At 51.7% G+C, this 16,572-nt stretch overlaps 5 protein-coding genes across 5 annotated transcripts; 2 read left to right on the plus strand and 3 right to left on the minus strand.

Annotated features, from left to right (window-relative positions):
- Positions 1 to 618: 618 nt before the first annotated feature.
- Positions 619 to 1,308, plus strand: M436DRAFT_17570 (ras small GTPase; the record flags this gene model as incomplete). Its single annotated transcript, XM_013568149.1, has 3 exons — positions 619 to 664; positions 735 to 1,184; positions 1,241 to 1,308. Coding segments are annotated over 3 exons (564 nt in total), but the record flags the coding sequence as incomplete, so codon positions are not given.
- Positions 1,309 to 2,314: 1,006 nt separating this feature from the next.
- M436DRAFT_56082 (MFS transporter) lies at positions 2,315 to 4,045 on the minus strand (the record flags this gene model as incomplete). The annotated part of the gene is made up of 1 exon (XM_013568249.1): positions 2,315 to 4,045. One exon carries the CDS (start codon positions 4,043 to 4,045, stop codon positions 2,315 to 2,317), a length of 1,731 nt encoding a protein of 576 aa, XP_013423703.1.
- A 3,818-nt stretch (positions 4,046 to 7,863) lies between these two features.
- On the minus strand, positions 7,864 to 8,652 carry M436DRAFT_67257 (uncharacterized protein; the record flags this gene model as incomplete). Its single annotated transcript, XM_013568286.1, has 1 exon — positions 7,864 to 8,652. The coding sequence occupies one exon, from the start codon at positions 8,650 to 8,652 to the stop codon at positions 7,864 to 7,866; it is 789 nt and encodes a 262-aa protein (XP_013423740.1).
- Positions 8,653 to 11,922: 3,270 nt separating this feature from the next.
- M436DRAFT_55879 (glycoside hydrolase family 95 protein) lies at positions 11,923 to 14,378 on the plus strand (the record flags this gene model as incomplete). The annotated part of the gene is made up of 3 exons (XM_013568216.1): positions 11,923 to 12,067; positions 12,117 to 12,456; positions 12,509 to 14,378. The coding sequence occupies 3 exons, from the start codon at positions 11,923 to 11,925 to the stop codon at positions 14,376 to 14,378; spliced, it is 2,355 nt and encodes a 784-aa protein (XP_013423670.1).
- A 602-nt stretch (positions 14,379 to 14,980) lies between these two features.
- Positions 14,981 to 16,351, minus strand: M436DRAFT_67260 (uncharacterized protein; the record flags this gene model as incomplete). The annotated part of the gene is made up of 1 exon (XM_013568287.1): positions 14,981 to 16,351. The coding sequence occupies one exon, from the start codon at positions 16,349 to 16,351 to the stop codon at positions 14,981 to 14,983; it is 1,371 nt and encodes a 456-aa protein (XP_013423741.1).
- Between the last annotated feature and the right edge of the window lie 221 nt (positions 16,352 to 16,572).

Genomic DNA, 16,572 nt, shown 5'->3' on the forward strand with positions numbered 1-16,572 from the left:
GCACTAAAAAGTGGAGAGTTCGGATATCGTGGTTCGGAAGTGTTTCATGGTGGTCCGGGGCCGTTGAGACCCATTCGAGATTTGTATTCGAGCATTCGGTCTTACACGATCTTTGATGAGAAGAATCTGAATAGTGGTATAAGAAGACAAAGAACAGAGCCAGAGCAAGCACCAAGTGTTTCCTGCAGGGCCGTTCTTTCTGCAAAGCAGATCCGCGTGGCCTCGAAAGAGATCGACGGCGCATTTTGGGCAAGAGCGGACCGAGCGTCATCAAACCCAGGGACCCTTGAAGCAGTTGAATGGCTCCACCATCTCAACATCAACATGACTCCATCACTTGATGCCATGCACTAGATTTTTTCCCTTCATCTCTGTGTCTTTCCGTTCTGCGATCTATTGGCGCACTTGTTTCGACCGGCAGTTGGCCCATCTCTTCTCACATCGTCTATAACTTTCACTTTAACCCCGTCCCTTGGCCCGGCTTTCGTATCACCTCGACCAATTCGACTTTCTCTTCTCTCTATTACTCCGCCATCACTGTTTAGTAGTCTTTTCGCACCATTCTCGACTCCTCCGTTCTTCCAAAGATATCTCACGGGCGGCTATCGCGCGACCATCATGGACGACAAGATCTCAATCACAATCTGCGGCGACGGCGGCTGTGGTATCTACTGACCCCCCCCCCCCCCCCCCCAAGTCTCATAGCAACCACTTGGACTAACGCAATGCTCCAGGCAAGTCCTCAATCACACTACGTATCGTTCGCTCCGCCTGGTCTCACGACTATGACCCTACAATCGAAGACTCGTACTCGGTCACACGCACCGTCAACGGCCAAACCTACTCCCTCTTCCTCACAGACACTGCCGGTCAAGAAGAATACCGCGGCATGTGGTCCGCCTCGAACCTGACCTCTGACGCCTTCCTCTTCGTCTACGACATCACCAACGCCCAATCCTTACAAAACCTCGACTTCTTTGCCGAGCTGATTGACATGGAAAGAGAAAACAGACAAGAGCAAGGAAAGTGCTGGCCTGCCATCATGGTCGCCGGAAACAAATGCGATCTTCAGGGTCAGAGACAGGTCAGTGCTGCTGACGGTCTGGAGTGGGCAAAGAGCAGAGGCTGTGGTTTTATGGAGACTTCGGCGCGCGAGGTCGTTAACATCGAGGAGACTTTTGCTTGTGAGTCGCAAGTTCTTCACGGCATCACAGTAGCAACCACTAACATCAAGAATCAGCAATCGTCAAGCGCGTAGTCGAGGCTAGAGAACAACACGCAGCAGGCATGCGACCAAATTTCCCATCCCTCATCAACCCGACGCCTCACATCCAAATCAATTCTCAACGCCTCTCGGCAGCAACTGAAACACATCAATCCGCTCCTGCCCCAAATATCACCAGCGAGTCCGAGAAGCTGCGTTTCTCAGAGTCCGAGTCAGCTGCCACATCGCCACAAAAGAAGAAGAAAAAGGGTGGCTTCTTGTCCAGCTTGAAGTGTTGGTAGATCGAACACATTTTCGACAACCAAACGTTTGTCTTCATTGCTATAGGCGCCCTGAACGACAAGCACCGGCAAGAATGGGAGGGAAAAAGGTGGACTGATTTTCTTTTTGTTCTTTCTTCTCGGCGAGCGATACCCAAATTCTCTGCGTTCTGATTTTCTTTGCTGTTTATGTCTTTTGTTCTGATCTGTTTTTGATCATGACTTCACTTCTCAACAATTCCTTTGTACATAGAATATTCAAACCTCCTCGAACTGATGCCTCGGTCGTATGGTCGAATGACTCATCATGCGTTGAGCGGTGCACCTTGTCCCTTGACCATCGAGGCTGTTCGTATCACCCGCACCGGCTACGGTCATAGCCACAGCATTAATGCGGTACGGCTGAGCCTTGCTACTTGATAATGCAAGGCAGAGTGAGCGGCTGTGCTGCTGCAGGTGACAGGCACAGCCTGTGTACGTGCAGGTGCGTGCAAAGGCTGCGTGCAGAGGAGGCGGGGTGCATACAGAAGCAGAGAGAAATAAAGGAACTGCGTAAGACAATCGCCACCTTCCAAGTCAGAGTAGCTGATGGAAGAGGCAAGCACATTCATCAAGGAAATGAAGTCGAGGGACAAGTTTTTTGGAAAAAGTGAGGGTTATAAGCATTAAGTATCAAAGATTTGGACCGCAAGACCACCGCTAAGTGAAGAACAAGAAAAAACAGGAGTAAACATCAACCCAGCGCTTGGGAGACCCGTTTATATACACCAATGAACAGTTTTATGTGGTATCAAAAAGAGAGAAAAAGGAAAAGAAGCATCGTCAAGTCTTAGACTGCAGACTTCTCGGCAGGGCTGCTGGCCGAGTAGTCCTCAGAGGTCTTGACCTGAGCGGGGCCGTGGGTGGACTCGTCGTACTCGGGGGTTCCGGGGACCTCGCCAGCAAGCTGCTCGAGGGTCTTGCGCTTGGTCTCGGGGATGAGGAGCGAGGTGAAGATACCGCACAACATGAAGAGAGCAAAAATCTCGAGGACATGGTTGAGCCATGGGGACGCGGGACCGTTGGGCTTGGCACCACGAACTCGAAGAGGACCAATGACGACCTGGGCGATGATGGCACCGATCTTGCCAGAAGCGGCAGAGAGACCGTGAGAGGTGGAACGGTAGCGAGTAGGGAAGCACTCGCCAGGGACAATGAAGGTGGTGGCGTTGGGGCCGAAGTTGAAGAAGAACTGGCAGAGAATGTAGAGACCGAGCTTGCCGCTCGTGCCAATAACATTGTAACCGAAACCGAAGATACAGAAGAAGATGGTGAGGAGAGTGAAGCCCATGAGTTGGATGGGCTTGCGACCGATAGTATCAACGAGAGCTACAGTGACCCAGTAGCCAGGTATGGCACCAGCACAGACAATGATCAAGTTGCCGACAGCGTTGTTGTAGTAGACCTCGTACATGTTCTTGCCGCCGGTGTAGCCGATGGCAGTAAGAATGACAGTGTTGTTGAGCGAGACACCGTAAAAAGCGACATCGAGGAAGAACCATGAACCGGCGGTACCGATGAGGATCTTCGCGTTCTTCCACTGACCGTAATGGCGGGCGAAGTCGGCCCACGAGGCCTTGGGGACCTCGAGCTGACCGGCAGTAGCCTCACGAGTCTGGACGCGGGTGATCTCATCGGGCTCACCTTGAGACTTGCCGTTGAGGTAAGCCTTGGAGTCGGTGTCGGCCTTGACGACATCGCGGGCGACATCAAAGGTGTAACGAGGAGTCTCGGGGATGGTAAGACGGTAGTAGAGGGCAATGCATCCGGGAACGGCACCGAAACCAATGATGACACGCCACATCTTGTCAACGGCAAGCTGGCAGACACCGTCACAAGCGGCGGGGTTCTTGCCACTGAGGAGCGACTCCTTGAAGCCGACAGTGACAATGAGAGCGATGATACCAGCAGCGAACTGACCAATACCCTGCATGGCGAAGACGGAACCCATCATGGCACCGCGCCACTTGGTGGTAGCGAACTCAGAGGTAATGATGGACGAGAGAGGGTAGTCACCACCAATACCGATACCCATGAGAACACGCCAGAAGATGATGATACCGACGATGGAGATGGCGGGAGAGTCAGAAGAGAGAGCCTGGGCGAGAGTTGCGAAGATGATAACCAGGAGTTCGAGACCGTACATCTTCTTACGACCGACAACATCGGCGAGGTAACCGAAACCGACCTGTCCGAGGACGGTACCACCGGAGGTAGCGACCTTGATGGCAGTGTCGGCAGTCTGGGGGATCTTACCGGCCATCTTGCCCTTGGCGTCTTGCCAGTAGACGACACCCAACATGTTGGTGACGAGACCGATGGCGAAGATGTCGTAGGCATCGGTGAAGAAACCAATACCGGCGACGATGATGGCGCGAACGTGGTACCAGCCGAAGGGAGCCTTGTCGATCTCAGCGAGTGCGAGTCTGCGGCGCTCGTTGGGGTCTTCGATGTGGGCGAAGTCATTGTTGAAGTTGTGGAAAGCGGCGTTTCCACCGACGGTTCTGTTGTTGGCGGCCATTGCTATGGTGAGATGCTATCTGAAGGAGATAGAAGCAATGAGTGCAGGGGAGAGAAAAGTCAGAATGATCTGACTGTGAACGATCGGTCTTCAGAAGTGAATGGCTGATGATGGACAAGACGAGACGAGGTAGGGGTGAGCAGATGGCTTCTTTTATCTATCGCACATTTACTCGAGAATCCGACTTGGCTGTCAGACGGATGGTTGCTTGTTCCTCAACTCATTGCAGGCCCAGACTGTGGCGCTTTGGGTCGGGGCCCAATCAAAGGACGGCATTGTATCACGCACAAGAGGGCCAAGGCCATGGCTTTGGATCTTGGGGTGCTTGAGAACGTCTTTGCACGGTCTTGACTTCTTTCTCAGGAAGCCTAATCTTAGCTCTGCTTAGCACAACGGCCCATTCGAGCAACATGTCGAGTGATCTTTCTCCGCGTGGGGCCCACGAGAACCACAGTCCATAGCTCGTGTTGGAACTGAGTTGCAACAATCTCAGAAGAAGAAACCTACGTCTACCATTGTATCTTCACCCTTCGTGGGTATCAACCTGTCGCGTGAACACAGTTTGACCGATCGTCGTCGCGCGACACTGCCCTCGCTTTCGCACATATTTCGCGAGACTGCACCTGATCTTCAATACTTCCCAAGCTGGTGGTACATGCAGAGTGAGGGCACCTCGATCCGGACCCATTACTGGGTAGTCGTCCCACTCACACGTGCTGCGGCAAGGCCGAGCGAAAAATCGCAGTTGGCCTGCGGCTTGTGCAATGTTACGCTGTGCTAGTTGGGTCGGCTGGCTGGTCCTTGCCGCAGAGTGGTGAGTCCGAGGGACGTTTATGGCAGATAGCCGAGCGAGACTCGAGAGGTTGCAGGGGCGAGTCGAAGGGTGAAGTAAGAGCGGGCCAATCACGCTCGATCATTTCTCCACGTTCGTCCCTCGTGCCTGACCATTCGGGGCTCCACGTTGTGCTTGGCAAAGCCGCTTCGTCCTAACTTTCCACTCGACTTCAGGGTTCGGTCACTTGGGTGACATCCAGTTGGCGAAAATTCTTCCTAAGGCGTGTGTCTTGCATCGAGTTGCGCTCCCAAACGGATCTCCCAAGACTTGATGTGGATATGCTCATCACCCGTGCAACCTATGTTGATCCACCAGTGCTGGTGACCATCTTCAACCAGAATCCTTTCGACTAATGAGCCTCTATTGAAGCACTATACTCGTGTCGCAAGCGAAGATTGGCACTCTCCTCAGCAACAGGGATACCTTGAGGCACGCATCTTGGCGGATTCTGTTCATTCAACGAACTTGTGTTCTTCGATTTCGTGGTCAAACGGCCGCGGCTATCTCGTCAAACATCACGGCGGTTGTTACAGACCAGCCATCGGGACAACACGCGTAGCATTGCCAATCTCCCGGTCCTCCACAAACTTATCAAAGGCTGGATTGGTCGAATTAGGAAACTATATGCCACAACACATGTGTTGATTCCTCCTGAGATGAATGGCTGAGCCAAACTTGGGCTGCGAATTGGCAAATAACAAATACCCTTTCGGACGGCTAACCAACAACAAGCTCGAGTCAGTTGGTGAATATCAGCCGCTGATGTACGCCAGATAAACTTCGAGGCAAATAGAAAAGAAACAGGGTGCAGAAGTGTTGTGGATCTGATTGATGATTTGATCGATTCTAGAAGCAGGCGAGCGCCGCCTTGTCGCTCATCGCCGTATTCGTCTGCATCTCGCGGGTCTCGGCGCTTACATCGTGAGGTTAACGATGCTCTGCTTTTTGCTCGGCTCTGATCATCTGTCGCTCATGTGGTCCATTGCACTTCCTTCTTCCAGCTATGATATCAAGACATGTAGTCAAGCATCAAGCAAGCCAAGAAGGTGGCTGCAAGTCAAGCATGAATTTCAAGCTCCTGGCCGATACTCCATGCTTCATTGGCAACCGCTCCCAACTCACTGGACCCTTGGCAGGCGACGGATCTCATGGCTGGCTGTCAAGCAGTTCTGGGCGTGACAAGCATCTGCCGGATGTGTGTGGACCTTGGGATCGTCTTGTGCTCTTGGCTGCTTCTTGTCTTGACCTCATCACTCTTCTACTTGAGCTAGATGAGCTCATCTTCATGCACAAGAGCGTGGACAAGTACCTCGCGGCGTCAAACACAGCTGGTTGGCGATGGGAGTGGAGGTGCGGGCTGATACGTGTCTCTCGATCATGGCCAAGGCGAGCTGTGGCTCTAGCAGCATAGTGTGACATTGACAATTTCACAGTACTTCGACTCGCTCGGTACAGATCAAGACCCATACATCCGCCTCACAACAACTAGTCCACGACGAGACTATGGATCGAAGCTCGATCGCTACAACTCCGCACCCATGTATAGTCTCTCAAAGGAGCCATAGAGCCAAAGAACAGTCCTCAGAACCAGCAAGAGCCCGTTGGGAGATATGATTCGAGAGTCGAAGGACGAAGACCAGGACATGAACTCGCAGGCGAAGTGCAATCATATGTATCTTCTGTTGAGAGCACCCCGAAGGAATCATCTCTAGACTTCATTTGCTAGACCGCCATAGCGATGGTCATCGACCATTAGCAGGCGATGAGATCGATCGCGAGACCAATGCACCAGTGCAGCAACGCTCCCGACGATACTCATATTTTTCTGTCTCTCGTTGGCCAAAACATTCCATATGCATGACAGCACCCAATAACTCGGCTTCGAAGGCCCGGCCCAAGCTATGCAAGCTTCATTTCATACCTTGTGATGATCAGCGGCCAGATATGAGAGAACCAGATCCCCAAATCCTTAGGGTATAGATTATGAAGAATGAACCGTTGATCGAACAGCAAGGCAAGTCTCATTTTCATTACTCATAGGACTTGATTCCTTCTTTCTTTCTCTTCTTTCCGCTGAATGTGACACCCTGCCTTGGATTAGAATACCTTCATCCCCTCGAGCATCCATCGCTAGGATGGCTGTTACTATACGGATGTCAATAGGCCCATTCTACTGTTGTTGTACAGGTGGTGGAGCGACCAGGGACTCTGGAGACGTTATGTCGTGGTTACTGCTTTGTAAAGCACGTGCTGCTGTGTGAGAGAACACAACTCGATCACAGTCACGTTGTCTGTCAGTACTCGACTTATGAGACAAAGTTGTAACTCTCAAGATGAGTGCTAAGGAACTTCGATTATTATCATACAGTGGCGGGGTCAGTCTCGTCGAGCGACCGTCGTGACTCGGAAGCAACGCAACCTCGAACCAAAGAGGTTTGTACATATAATCTGATGATAGCTAATCAAGCACATACGGCCACAGTCAGCTGAAAACTGGGCATCCCGTCCGCTCTGCCATACATAAGCAGTTGAACGGCAGATTAGTACTACGGTGGGTGACCACGTGGGAATCCCTGCTGCTGTATGTTTTGTCCTTTTGGCCGTCCTTCGTGATGCTACCACTATCATTTCTTTTTCCCAAGCCAAACGATTGTTTTGTGCCGATTCACAAATTGTGTGAAGCTTCTTGATGGGTCATTTCTTGTACAGTTGACACGATCGCGTCTCTCTGGCGGATGCGGAAATTGCACTGATCAGGATTCGAGCATCCGTCTTGGCTGAGCGCTAGGGTATGGTAGACTAGAGTGTCGTTTGGGGAATGTCCTCCTGCAGGGGCTCTCTGTGCATCCTCGAGTCGAAGGGTATACTCGTGTCGCTCATGATAAGTTCTGCATTTGGTGCTAGATGCGGCCTCATCGGTCGAACAGCCACAGTCCTTCGTTGTCGAGTATGCTGTGGCCATTGTGTGTTTCCGTAGTCCTTCTCAGGTATCGAGACCTCTTTGATCCTTTCCAACAACCTCTTCACATTTCCTCCTCACCTCATCTACACCCTTGACACCCTCCCACTTCTCCAATAGCCCCCTCACCTCATCCCACTCTTTCGTCATCTCCTCCTCATTTCCTTCCTCTTTAAACTCCTTCAACCTCTCCGGCGCCCCTAACACCCATCTCACGGTATCCTTTTGTGCCTCCTTGTCGCTTCTCACCTCCCTACTCCTCGCAATATCCCCAGCAACATCGGCAATGTGTTTCACTGCCGGCTCCAGCGTCGTCGTTACGGGCGCCATGGGATCCACGTTCTCCCTCATGCGACTGATCGTACTCGTTGCAGACAATAGAGTAGTGTAGTTATCATACACCAGTGCTTTCTTATCGCCTTCAAGCCCAAGCGCAGATATCGTGATAGAGTTCAACGTTCGAAGTAACGTTTCTGCATCCGCAGAGTGGAGTAGGTCATCAACATATGTTTGGGGTGAGAAAGATGGATTGTCGAGGGCGGAGAGGGCGTCACTGGAGCTAGAGTCTTCGGTTTGAGGTGTAGGTGCTGCTGAAGGGGGTGGCTTCTCGGCAGAGGTTTGGGAGGCTTGGAGGTTGTAGAACTCGCGGAGGGCAGCGCGGTCGCGGCGACGTGAGGATGATGGGACGGGTGTGCTGCTGGAGTCGCGGATTGAGGCTGGTCGTGATGTTGAGGGCGAGCGGGTCGAGTTTACTGTGCTGGTTGAGCCGCGACGGCTTAGGCTGAAACTCGGTCGTGGCGATGCGATTGACATTGCGAATGGTGTGTGTGTTGTTGAAGATGGGGTATCTTGTCGTGTCTTTTGAGTGGAAAGTGTAACACGCAGCTTGTTGATGTCAAGGGTCAAGTTGATGCTTGTCTGACATGTGCGTTTGTGGGGTAAAGATGGTCAGGGTGACCAAAAACCTGATGGTTCTAGAAGAAAAATGATATCTTATCATGACCGTTCTTCGGCTAAAGTCTATCTAACACATGCCTGCTCCCAGCAATGATCCCCATGAACTCCATGCCTTTATTTCCTGAATGTCATGCTCTTGCCAGCCCTCTCCTTCTGTTGTCTCGGCATACCCTTCATCGTGTCGAGTGCCTTGACGAACGGATTGAACGCCTTGGTCTTGGGTTCCTTCTTGTTCTTCCTTCTGTCGCGGGGATCCGGGATGCTAGCATCCAGCACACTGGGTGCAGCTGCATAGTCGAACTCTTCCTCCTCCAAATCAACCTCTGCAGCATGCTGTGCTGCCGCCTCTTTCTCTGCCTTCTTTTGTTCTTTACGGTGACGTTTGGCTGCGCGCTTAGCTTCCAGACTCTCATCAGCTGTGATATCAATTTCGTCGGCATTGGTTGCGAGGCTGTCGTTGCCAGCTGACATGGCATCCGAATCACGCTTGCGTCCGCGCTCCTTGAGCGTAAAGATACGGTCTTTGGGTGTCGGTAGCGCACTCGAGGGTGCAGCGGATGTGGGTGTCGCGCTCACGGGAGCTGGTGGTGCTGTCAATGGAGCTGACGAGGCAAAGACTTCCGCTGTCAACGGAGGCAGAGGAACAGAGAGCGAGATGTTTGACGAGTGAGGACGCGGCTGGTCGTTCTGGCTCTTGCCGCCAAACAGACCTCCCCAAAATTGAGAGATCTTTGCACGAACTCCCGATGGTTCGCTGCTGTCGGTACGGCTCAAGATTGGTGCTTTAGGTTCCACTGGAGTGGCCACAACCGTTTGCTTAGGCTGCGATCGCTTCAGAGCAGCGAAGTGAGAGGGTGTCTCATTGAGGGGCACCCCCATGGTCTGTGATTCGATCTCTTTCAGTGTAGTCACCATCTCGGGTCCGTTCTCGCCCTGCTCTTTGGCTTTGACGATGACGGACACTAGTTCGTCGGCTCTCAGTCGCAAAGTCTGACTAACGTTTCCAGCAACAGTGAACAGCTGGGCCTTTTCGGTAGGCATTTCCTTCGCGATACTAAAGATGTTGTGGTTTGGCAAAATGTAGTGAGTACTGTCGTCCTGCTCGCGAGCAACTTGGTCACGCCATTGGTGGATGGCGCGGAAGACGGCGAATTGCTGCTTGTCCAGCAAGGCAGGCGTGCGGCTCAACATTTTGTACCATCCTCCGGCGCCCAGACCTTGTGCTGCATCGTAGACGGGGTGCTCGTATCTTTGAAGAGCAGTATCTCTCGAACGTGTCAAGACGTCGTGAATCTTGTCCTGTTCATGGTTGGGAACGGAGAAATCGGACTTCTCGATGAGTTCGTTGCGCATGTTGTCGTAGATGTAGAGAAGGAAGTGTGTGTCGGATCGTGCGTACTCGAACATCTCCTGAGGGAGGGGTCTAATGCGCCAGTCGGCCGTCTGGTACTGTTTCTGAGCATCGAAGTTGACAAACTTTTTGAGTAGGAATGCCAGACTTCCTCCAGTGTATCCAAGAGCTCTTGATGCGAAATGCGTATCGAACAGACCCACAACGTACAAACCCAAATCTCTTTGCAACCAGGTAATATCCATGAAAGCGCCGTGCAAGACCTTGAGGATCTTCGGATCTGCGAAGACTTCGTTAAGCTTGCTCAGGTTTCTTCTCCAAGGCTGAAGAGTGTCGACAACCCAGTCTTTGTCGCGAGTGCTGATCTGCATCAACGACACGATACCGATGTATGAGCGTGAGTCGTGGTGTTCCAAATCAATAGCAATCTCCTTTGCCTTCTTGAGCTCCTGCAGCATCTTATCAACCTTCTCTTCTGTGTCGACATATGTGGCAGTGGTGGTTTCGTAGGGGTGGTAGGGGATGGGCTCCGCTTGAGTGTAGACGAATGTCGGGTATTGGTATTGTTCAATCTCCTTCTGGTAGGGATGCGGGTGGTGCTGGACATTGTTCTGGTCCTTGAACAGTTCCAGAGCTTTGGCATACGGCACGATGGCGTGAGGTTTTGACTGAAGAAGCGGCTTGAAAGGTCCCGACTCAGCGTTGGTGGGAATGTCGGCGAAGGAGTGTTGAGGTTTGGGAATATCTTGTGTTCGGAGAGCCTGTGAGATGCGCGAGTACTTTTGCGACTTGGTAGGTGTTTGTGCCTAGATGGAATCAGTACGCGTTGGAGAAGGGTATTGGGAAGAGTGCCTGACCTGATCTCTTGACGGGCTCAAGCGCTTAACGGCGCCCGTGTATTCATCCAGGCTTATGTCTGCCTTCTCAAGCAAGCTGTCGATAACATCAACGACGCTGCTCCACTGTGCGTCTACGGCGTCTGTGTCGGGCAACTTGGGACGTACAAGCTCCGTACTCGAAGCCGCATTGCCCAAAAGGCGTTCCGCAAGCCCCAGAAGCCGCGCATTCTGCTTGTCGAGAGCGCGACCGAGCGATGGATCCAGCGATCGGTGGAAGCCCAGGTCTTCGGAGGAGATAGCCTGTGATGATCGAGTGACGGCGACAAGGGATGCTTGGATCTGCTGTTGTAGAGTGTTGAAATCACTCAACGCCTCCATCGTTTATGTCGGCGCGGTGTCGTGGTTGCGTGAAGAGTCGATGTGAAATCTCGCACGCCTTCCAGAGAATGGAATCTTCAAAAGTTCGGCCGCACAGACGTTAGGACTTAGGCAAGGCCGCCTCTCCGCATTCCTTGGCACCTTCCTGGCGGTTGATGATTCCGCCTCGGCTGCTCTTGCTTTCCGATCAACCTGCACTCCTCCCGGAAACCTCATGCTGCTGATTGTCCGACGGCTTCCCATCTCCTTGGATGTTTTGGTGAAAGTTGGTGCACCGATTTTTGACAGTGCTGCCATAGATGTCCGCATATTCAACAGCTATGGGCTCGCCTGATATTGACCCGAGATTAAATCGTGCAGGAGAGTCTTGTAGACAACGCATCCTTGCAGTCAACTTTATGTAGGTTTACGAGACGATCAATGACGATCCGGACAAATTCACAAGTTTGGCCTCATGCACCCCTCAGTACATTACGAGGGGGACCATGGCTATCAAGACGGTATGTATGCTGTCTTACGTGACCTCTCATGGTTCCATTGTTTTCATCAGCCTTGACCATGGTGCTGTATGTATACTTCTTGCTGTCTGGGCTATGCCAAATTGAATATGCATATGCCAAAGCGCTTTGGGCGACAAAGCCAGCGAACAACTTCACAGACGTAATCAGGACCGCGTATCCGGTTGGCAATGGAAGATTAGCTGGTACGCCTCAGTTCTACGATGGCTATAACATCTAGCTGACTAGATACAGTACTCCCATTCGGCACTCCCGGGCATGAGAAACTCAGCCTGAACGTAGACTCTTTATGGAGCGGAGGCCCGTTCGAGAACTCGAGCTACAATGGAGGCAATCCTCGGTCTGCTGTGTCGTCAGCACTGCCAGGCATTCGTGACTGGATCTTCAAGAATGGCACCGGCAATGTGACTGCTTTGATGGGAGATAACAACAACTATGGAAGCTACGCTGTTCTTGGAAACTTGTCCGTCTCGGTCGACAACATATCAAACTTCACGGCATACAATAGATCCCTCGATCTGATGACTGGTGTGTACACAACGTCCTTCGAGGCGAATGGCAGTAGATATACAAGGTCAGTAACGACCCATACGATGACGGCTTGACCCGATATTGACGTAAAGTAGCAAGATATATTGTTCCTATCCAGACAGCGTTTGTGTCTACCAGCTGACCTCTCGCGACTCGTTACCGACTATACACGTCTCATTCGAGAATCAACAGTCCAACGCTTCCCTGGTCAGCTCCTCATGTTCGACTTCCTCTAGAACTGCGTCGTTCCTGGGTATTACGCAAGCGGGTATTGGCATGTTTTATCGTGCCGAGGCCAGAGTTGTTGGCAAAGTCGCATTACTCTCCTGTTCCTCAGGCATTCTCACAGTCAGACCAAGCTCGAAACAACAGTCTCTGACTCTTGTGATTGCAGCCGGTACAATTTATGCAGAGAGCGAAGGAACTGTAGCGACCAACTTTTCGTTCAAAGGTCCAGATCCTGGTGACTACATCACCACCGTCGCAGCTTCAGCAGCAGCAAAAGGATCTAAAGCATTATTACGGCGTCACATTGCTGACTATTCCGCCTTGTCCTCACGTTTCATACTCAACCTCCCAGACACAGCTGGATCAGCAGGAAAACCAACGGCAGAGCTTATAGCCGCCTACCAAGGTGCTGAGAACATCACTGGCAATCCTTACTACGAATCTCTACAATTCGACTACGGCCGGCATCTATTCATTTCCTCCTCACGTCAAAACTCACTTCCACCAAACCTGCAAGGAAAATGGGCGTATGGACTTGAGAACGCCTGGGGTGCTGACTATCATGCCAACATCAACTTGCAAATGAATCATTGGGGAGTAGAACAAACTGGACTGGGCGAACTGCAAGAGGCATTGTGGCGCTACATGAATGAAACATGGGTACCTCGAGGCACTGAGACTGCAAAGCTACTCTACGATGCTCCAGGTTGGGTGACACACGATGAAATGAATATCTTCGGCCATACTGGTATGAAAACAGGAGACGAATATTGGGCAAACTATCCCGCGTCGGCAGCTTGGATGATGTTGCACGTCTCCGATCACTTCTCTTATTCTCAGGACGTGGACTGGCTGCGCAGTACGGGGTATCCGCTACTCATAGGCGTTTCTTCATTCTGGTTGAGTCAGCTACAAGAAGACACATGGTTCCACGACGGAAGTCTAGTGGTTAACCCCTGCTCTTCCCCTGAACATGGGCCTACTACCTTGGGCTGCGCTCACTACCAGCAACTCCTCCATTCTCTGTTTACGAACACCATCTCGTCCGCTAGACTTCTCAACATCTCATCTTCTTTCGTCTCTTCTCTCACCCACGCACTCAAGAATCTAGACACAGGTCTTCATATCAATCCCGACCTCCACACCATCCAAGAATGGAAGATCACCTCTCTAGACACCACCTACAACTTCAACTCCACCCACCGCCATCTCTCCCATCTCGTAGGCTGGTATCCAGGCTCCTCTATCTCTGGCCTCCTATCCGGCTACACCAACACCACAATCTCCACCGCCGTCCGCAACACCCTTTTGATTCGCGGCCCCGGCATAGCAGACGCAAACGCCGGCTGGGAAAAAGTTTGGCGCTCAGCCTGTTGGTCCCGTCTCAATGCCTCCTCGGAAGCTTACTCTGAACTCCTGCTCACTATATCCCAAAACATTGCTTCCAATGGATTATCCATGTATTCAGGCAAAAACGAACCGTTCCAAATCGATGCGAACTTTGGATATGTGGGGGCGGTGTTGGCGATGTTAGTGACTGATATTGAGGAGTTGGAGCATGTTATTTTGGGACCGGCAATTCCGAGGGAGTGGGGCGGGGGTAGTGTAGAAGGGTTGAGGGTTAGGGGTGGTGGAAGTGTGGCCTTTCGATGGGATGGGGAGGGAGTGGTGAGGTCGGCGAAGTGCGTGGGTGTGAAGAGGAAGGTTGTCAATCTTGAAGGGATCGTGTTGTGTTAGATCAGATGTCAACGTGATCGAGTCGAAGTTCGGTCACTGATGTTTCTTTTTCCTATATTGATGAAAACATGACCATAACTTTGATCAAAAGCTCTTCCTGACGACAACACCAAAACATCCGTATAGTTCAATGTCAACCATGATCAACAAGGAGCACTGGCATAGAAGAAGGAGCGGCAAAAAAGGTGCCTCCCACACCACTCTCACCAACCGCCTTTATTCCGCTCCGAGCGGGAACCGGTACATGGCTATGGCATTGCGCCACTGCGCCGACGGACCGCTGCAGGGAATACTCAAATCCTGTTGGTTATGAGGGTTGTAGTGAAGTCGAGGGTCCTGGCGGCGTGTTGTGAAGTGAATTTTTCGAAGCTTGTTCTCTGTGTTATTCTTCGTCTTATAAAGAATGATATACTGATGAAGGAGAAGACTGTGGTAGAAAGGTATGATGAGATGCGGTAAAGGCTCTATCAATGGGACACGGATGTTTCTTTACTCTTTTGATCCTTTTCTGACGGAATGAAATGAAAAAGGAAGGTTCGATACACCTACCATGCATCGAGATTTGCACCCCTGGCATAGGACCATGAAAAGGAGAGACGTCATCATGCGCTCTCAAGGGCCTCTCTCCCCACGTTCTTTGCATCCCAAGCCTCATTCTCCAACCACGCCTTGAAGCTCTTGTAACTATCTAATTGAGCAGACCCACCACATGCCCAAGAGCAGCAACCCCATTTCAGGTTCTCCCACTCGTCCCAGCTGCCAGCAAAGTCATCGATCGCACGTGCTATGACTCGTTTACCATGATCATCCACCGCGTCGTATAACTTTTTGTAGTGATCCCGTATATGTTCCATGGCTCCAGGAGGAATGAGCCATACATCGTAGATGTCTTCACTGGCTATACATATGACCTCTGTAAATATGGGGAACTCGGAAAATTCGTCAGAGTCCAGTTCATTCTCGAGCTGTATCAGATTCAATTGGTCAAACATAAGCTCGTATTCACTGTAGTCGAGCCAGTCAATCTCCGCGGCAGATCGAAGAGGCGGGCCAGGAAAGTAGCCGTTCCAGATGCCCTCAGAACCGTTGCTGATACGCAGAAAGGCTTTGAAGTCTTCGGGGAGAGTCACGCCAAGTCTCTCCTCAAGATCAATAATTTCTTGCTCTGTGGCGGGTGGCTTGTAGAGCGAAGCGATGTTGTCTACTTCATCGTCGAGCGCGGTCCTGGTCACGGTATCATCGTTACAGGACTCGAGCAGTCCAGATATGGTTTCCGGGCCTCGAGTCGAGGGACCATGCCAAAAGCGTTGTCGAGATGCTTCGAGCAGTTCGGCAGCTCGGGAATCAAGTTCGTGGTCAGGAAAGCCCCAGATCCTGGCCAGAGCTCCAGACATGAACACCGAGACGTGATTCGGAGAATCGATAATACGGGAAAGTTCCCATGCTTTTGGAAAGCGCTCTGCTATGGCGGCTAGGACTTCTAGGACCCTGGTGTCGCGAGACGATTCGACACCTCGGTTCTCAGCCAGCTTGACTGCGATGTCCAAGGCAACCGTCTGAGCTGGTATTCGGTACTGTGGGTAGGGAATCGAAACAGGAGACAGAGATGCAGTGATGCCAGCCTCGTCTTCAGTACGCTGATCTAGGGGCGTGTAATGACACCATTGTAGACCCTGTTGCTGTTTTTCACTTGTGTAGTTGTCTAGATAGGCGTCTGTCTTGAGCTCCCCGGGTATCCCAGCAGGGAAATGCGTCTTGCGCCAGTACGGTACTAATGCGCGCAGACCAGATAACTCAAGGTTCTGAAGACGTGGACGCGAGTATAGTAGTTCTGTAAAGTCGCGAGCAGCATCTATACGACCGAGCAAGGCGAAACGAAGGGCTAGGCTCAGGATGTAGCGTTCGACGGCTAGTAGATGGGGTATTGAAAGAACGTATGGAGGCTCGTCAAGAAAAGCAGACAGAGGAGCCATTTTGCGTAATTGGTTCGAGAAATGGGAATGAGCAAGAAAATGAGGCGAGAAAGGAAGAGCGGCTGGTTCTGACCTACAAAGAGTGGCTTGCTATTTACTTTGACTGGTTTTGTGTTTCGATAGATGTAGGCAGCAAACGCGCGAAGGGTTGGCAGCGTGAGGTCGTGTTGATGGAGGTCGGGGGTAGAGTGCTCCGTAGCAATTTCGCGACAAGCAAGTCG

This window comes from Aureobasidium namibiae, assembly GCF_000721765.1.
Source record: "Aureobasidium namibiae CBS 147.97 unplaced genomic scaffold scaffold_20, whole genome shotgun sequence".
Taxonomy (NCBI): domain Eukaryota; kingdom Fungi; phylum Ascomycota; class Dothideomycetes; order Dothideales; family Saccotheciaceae; genus Aureobasidium; species Aureobasidium namibiae.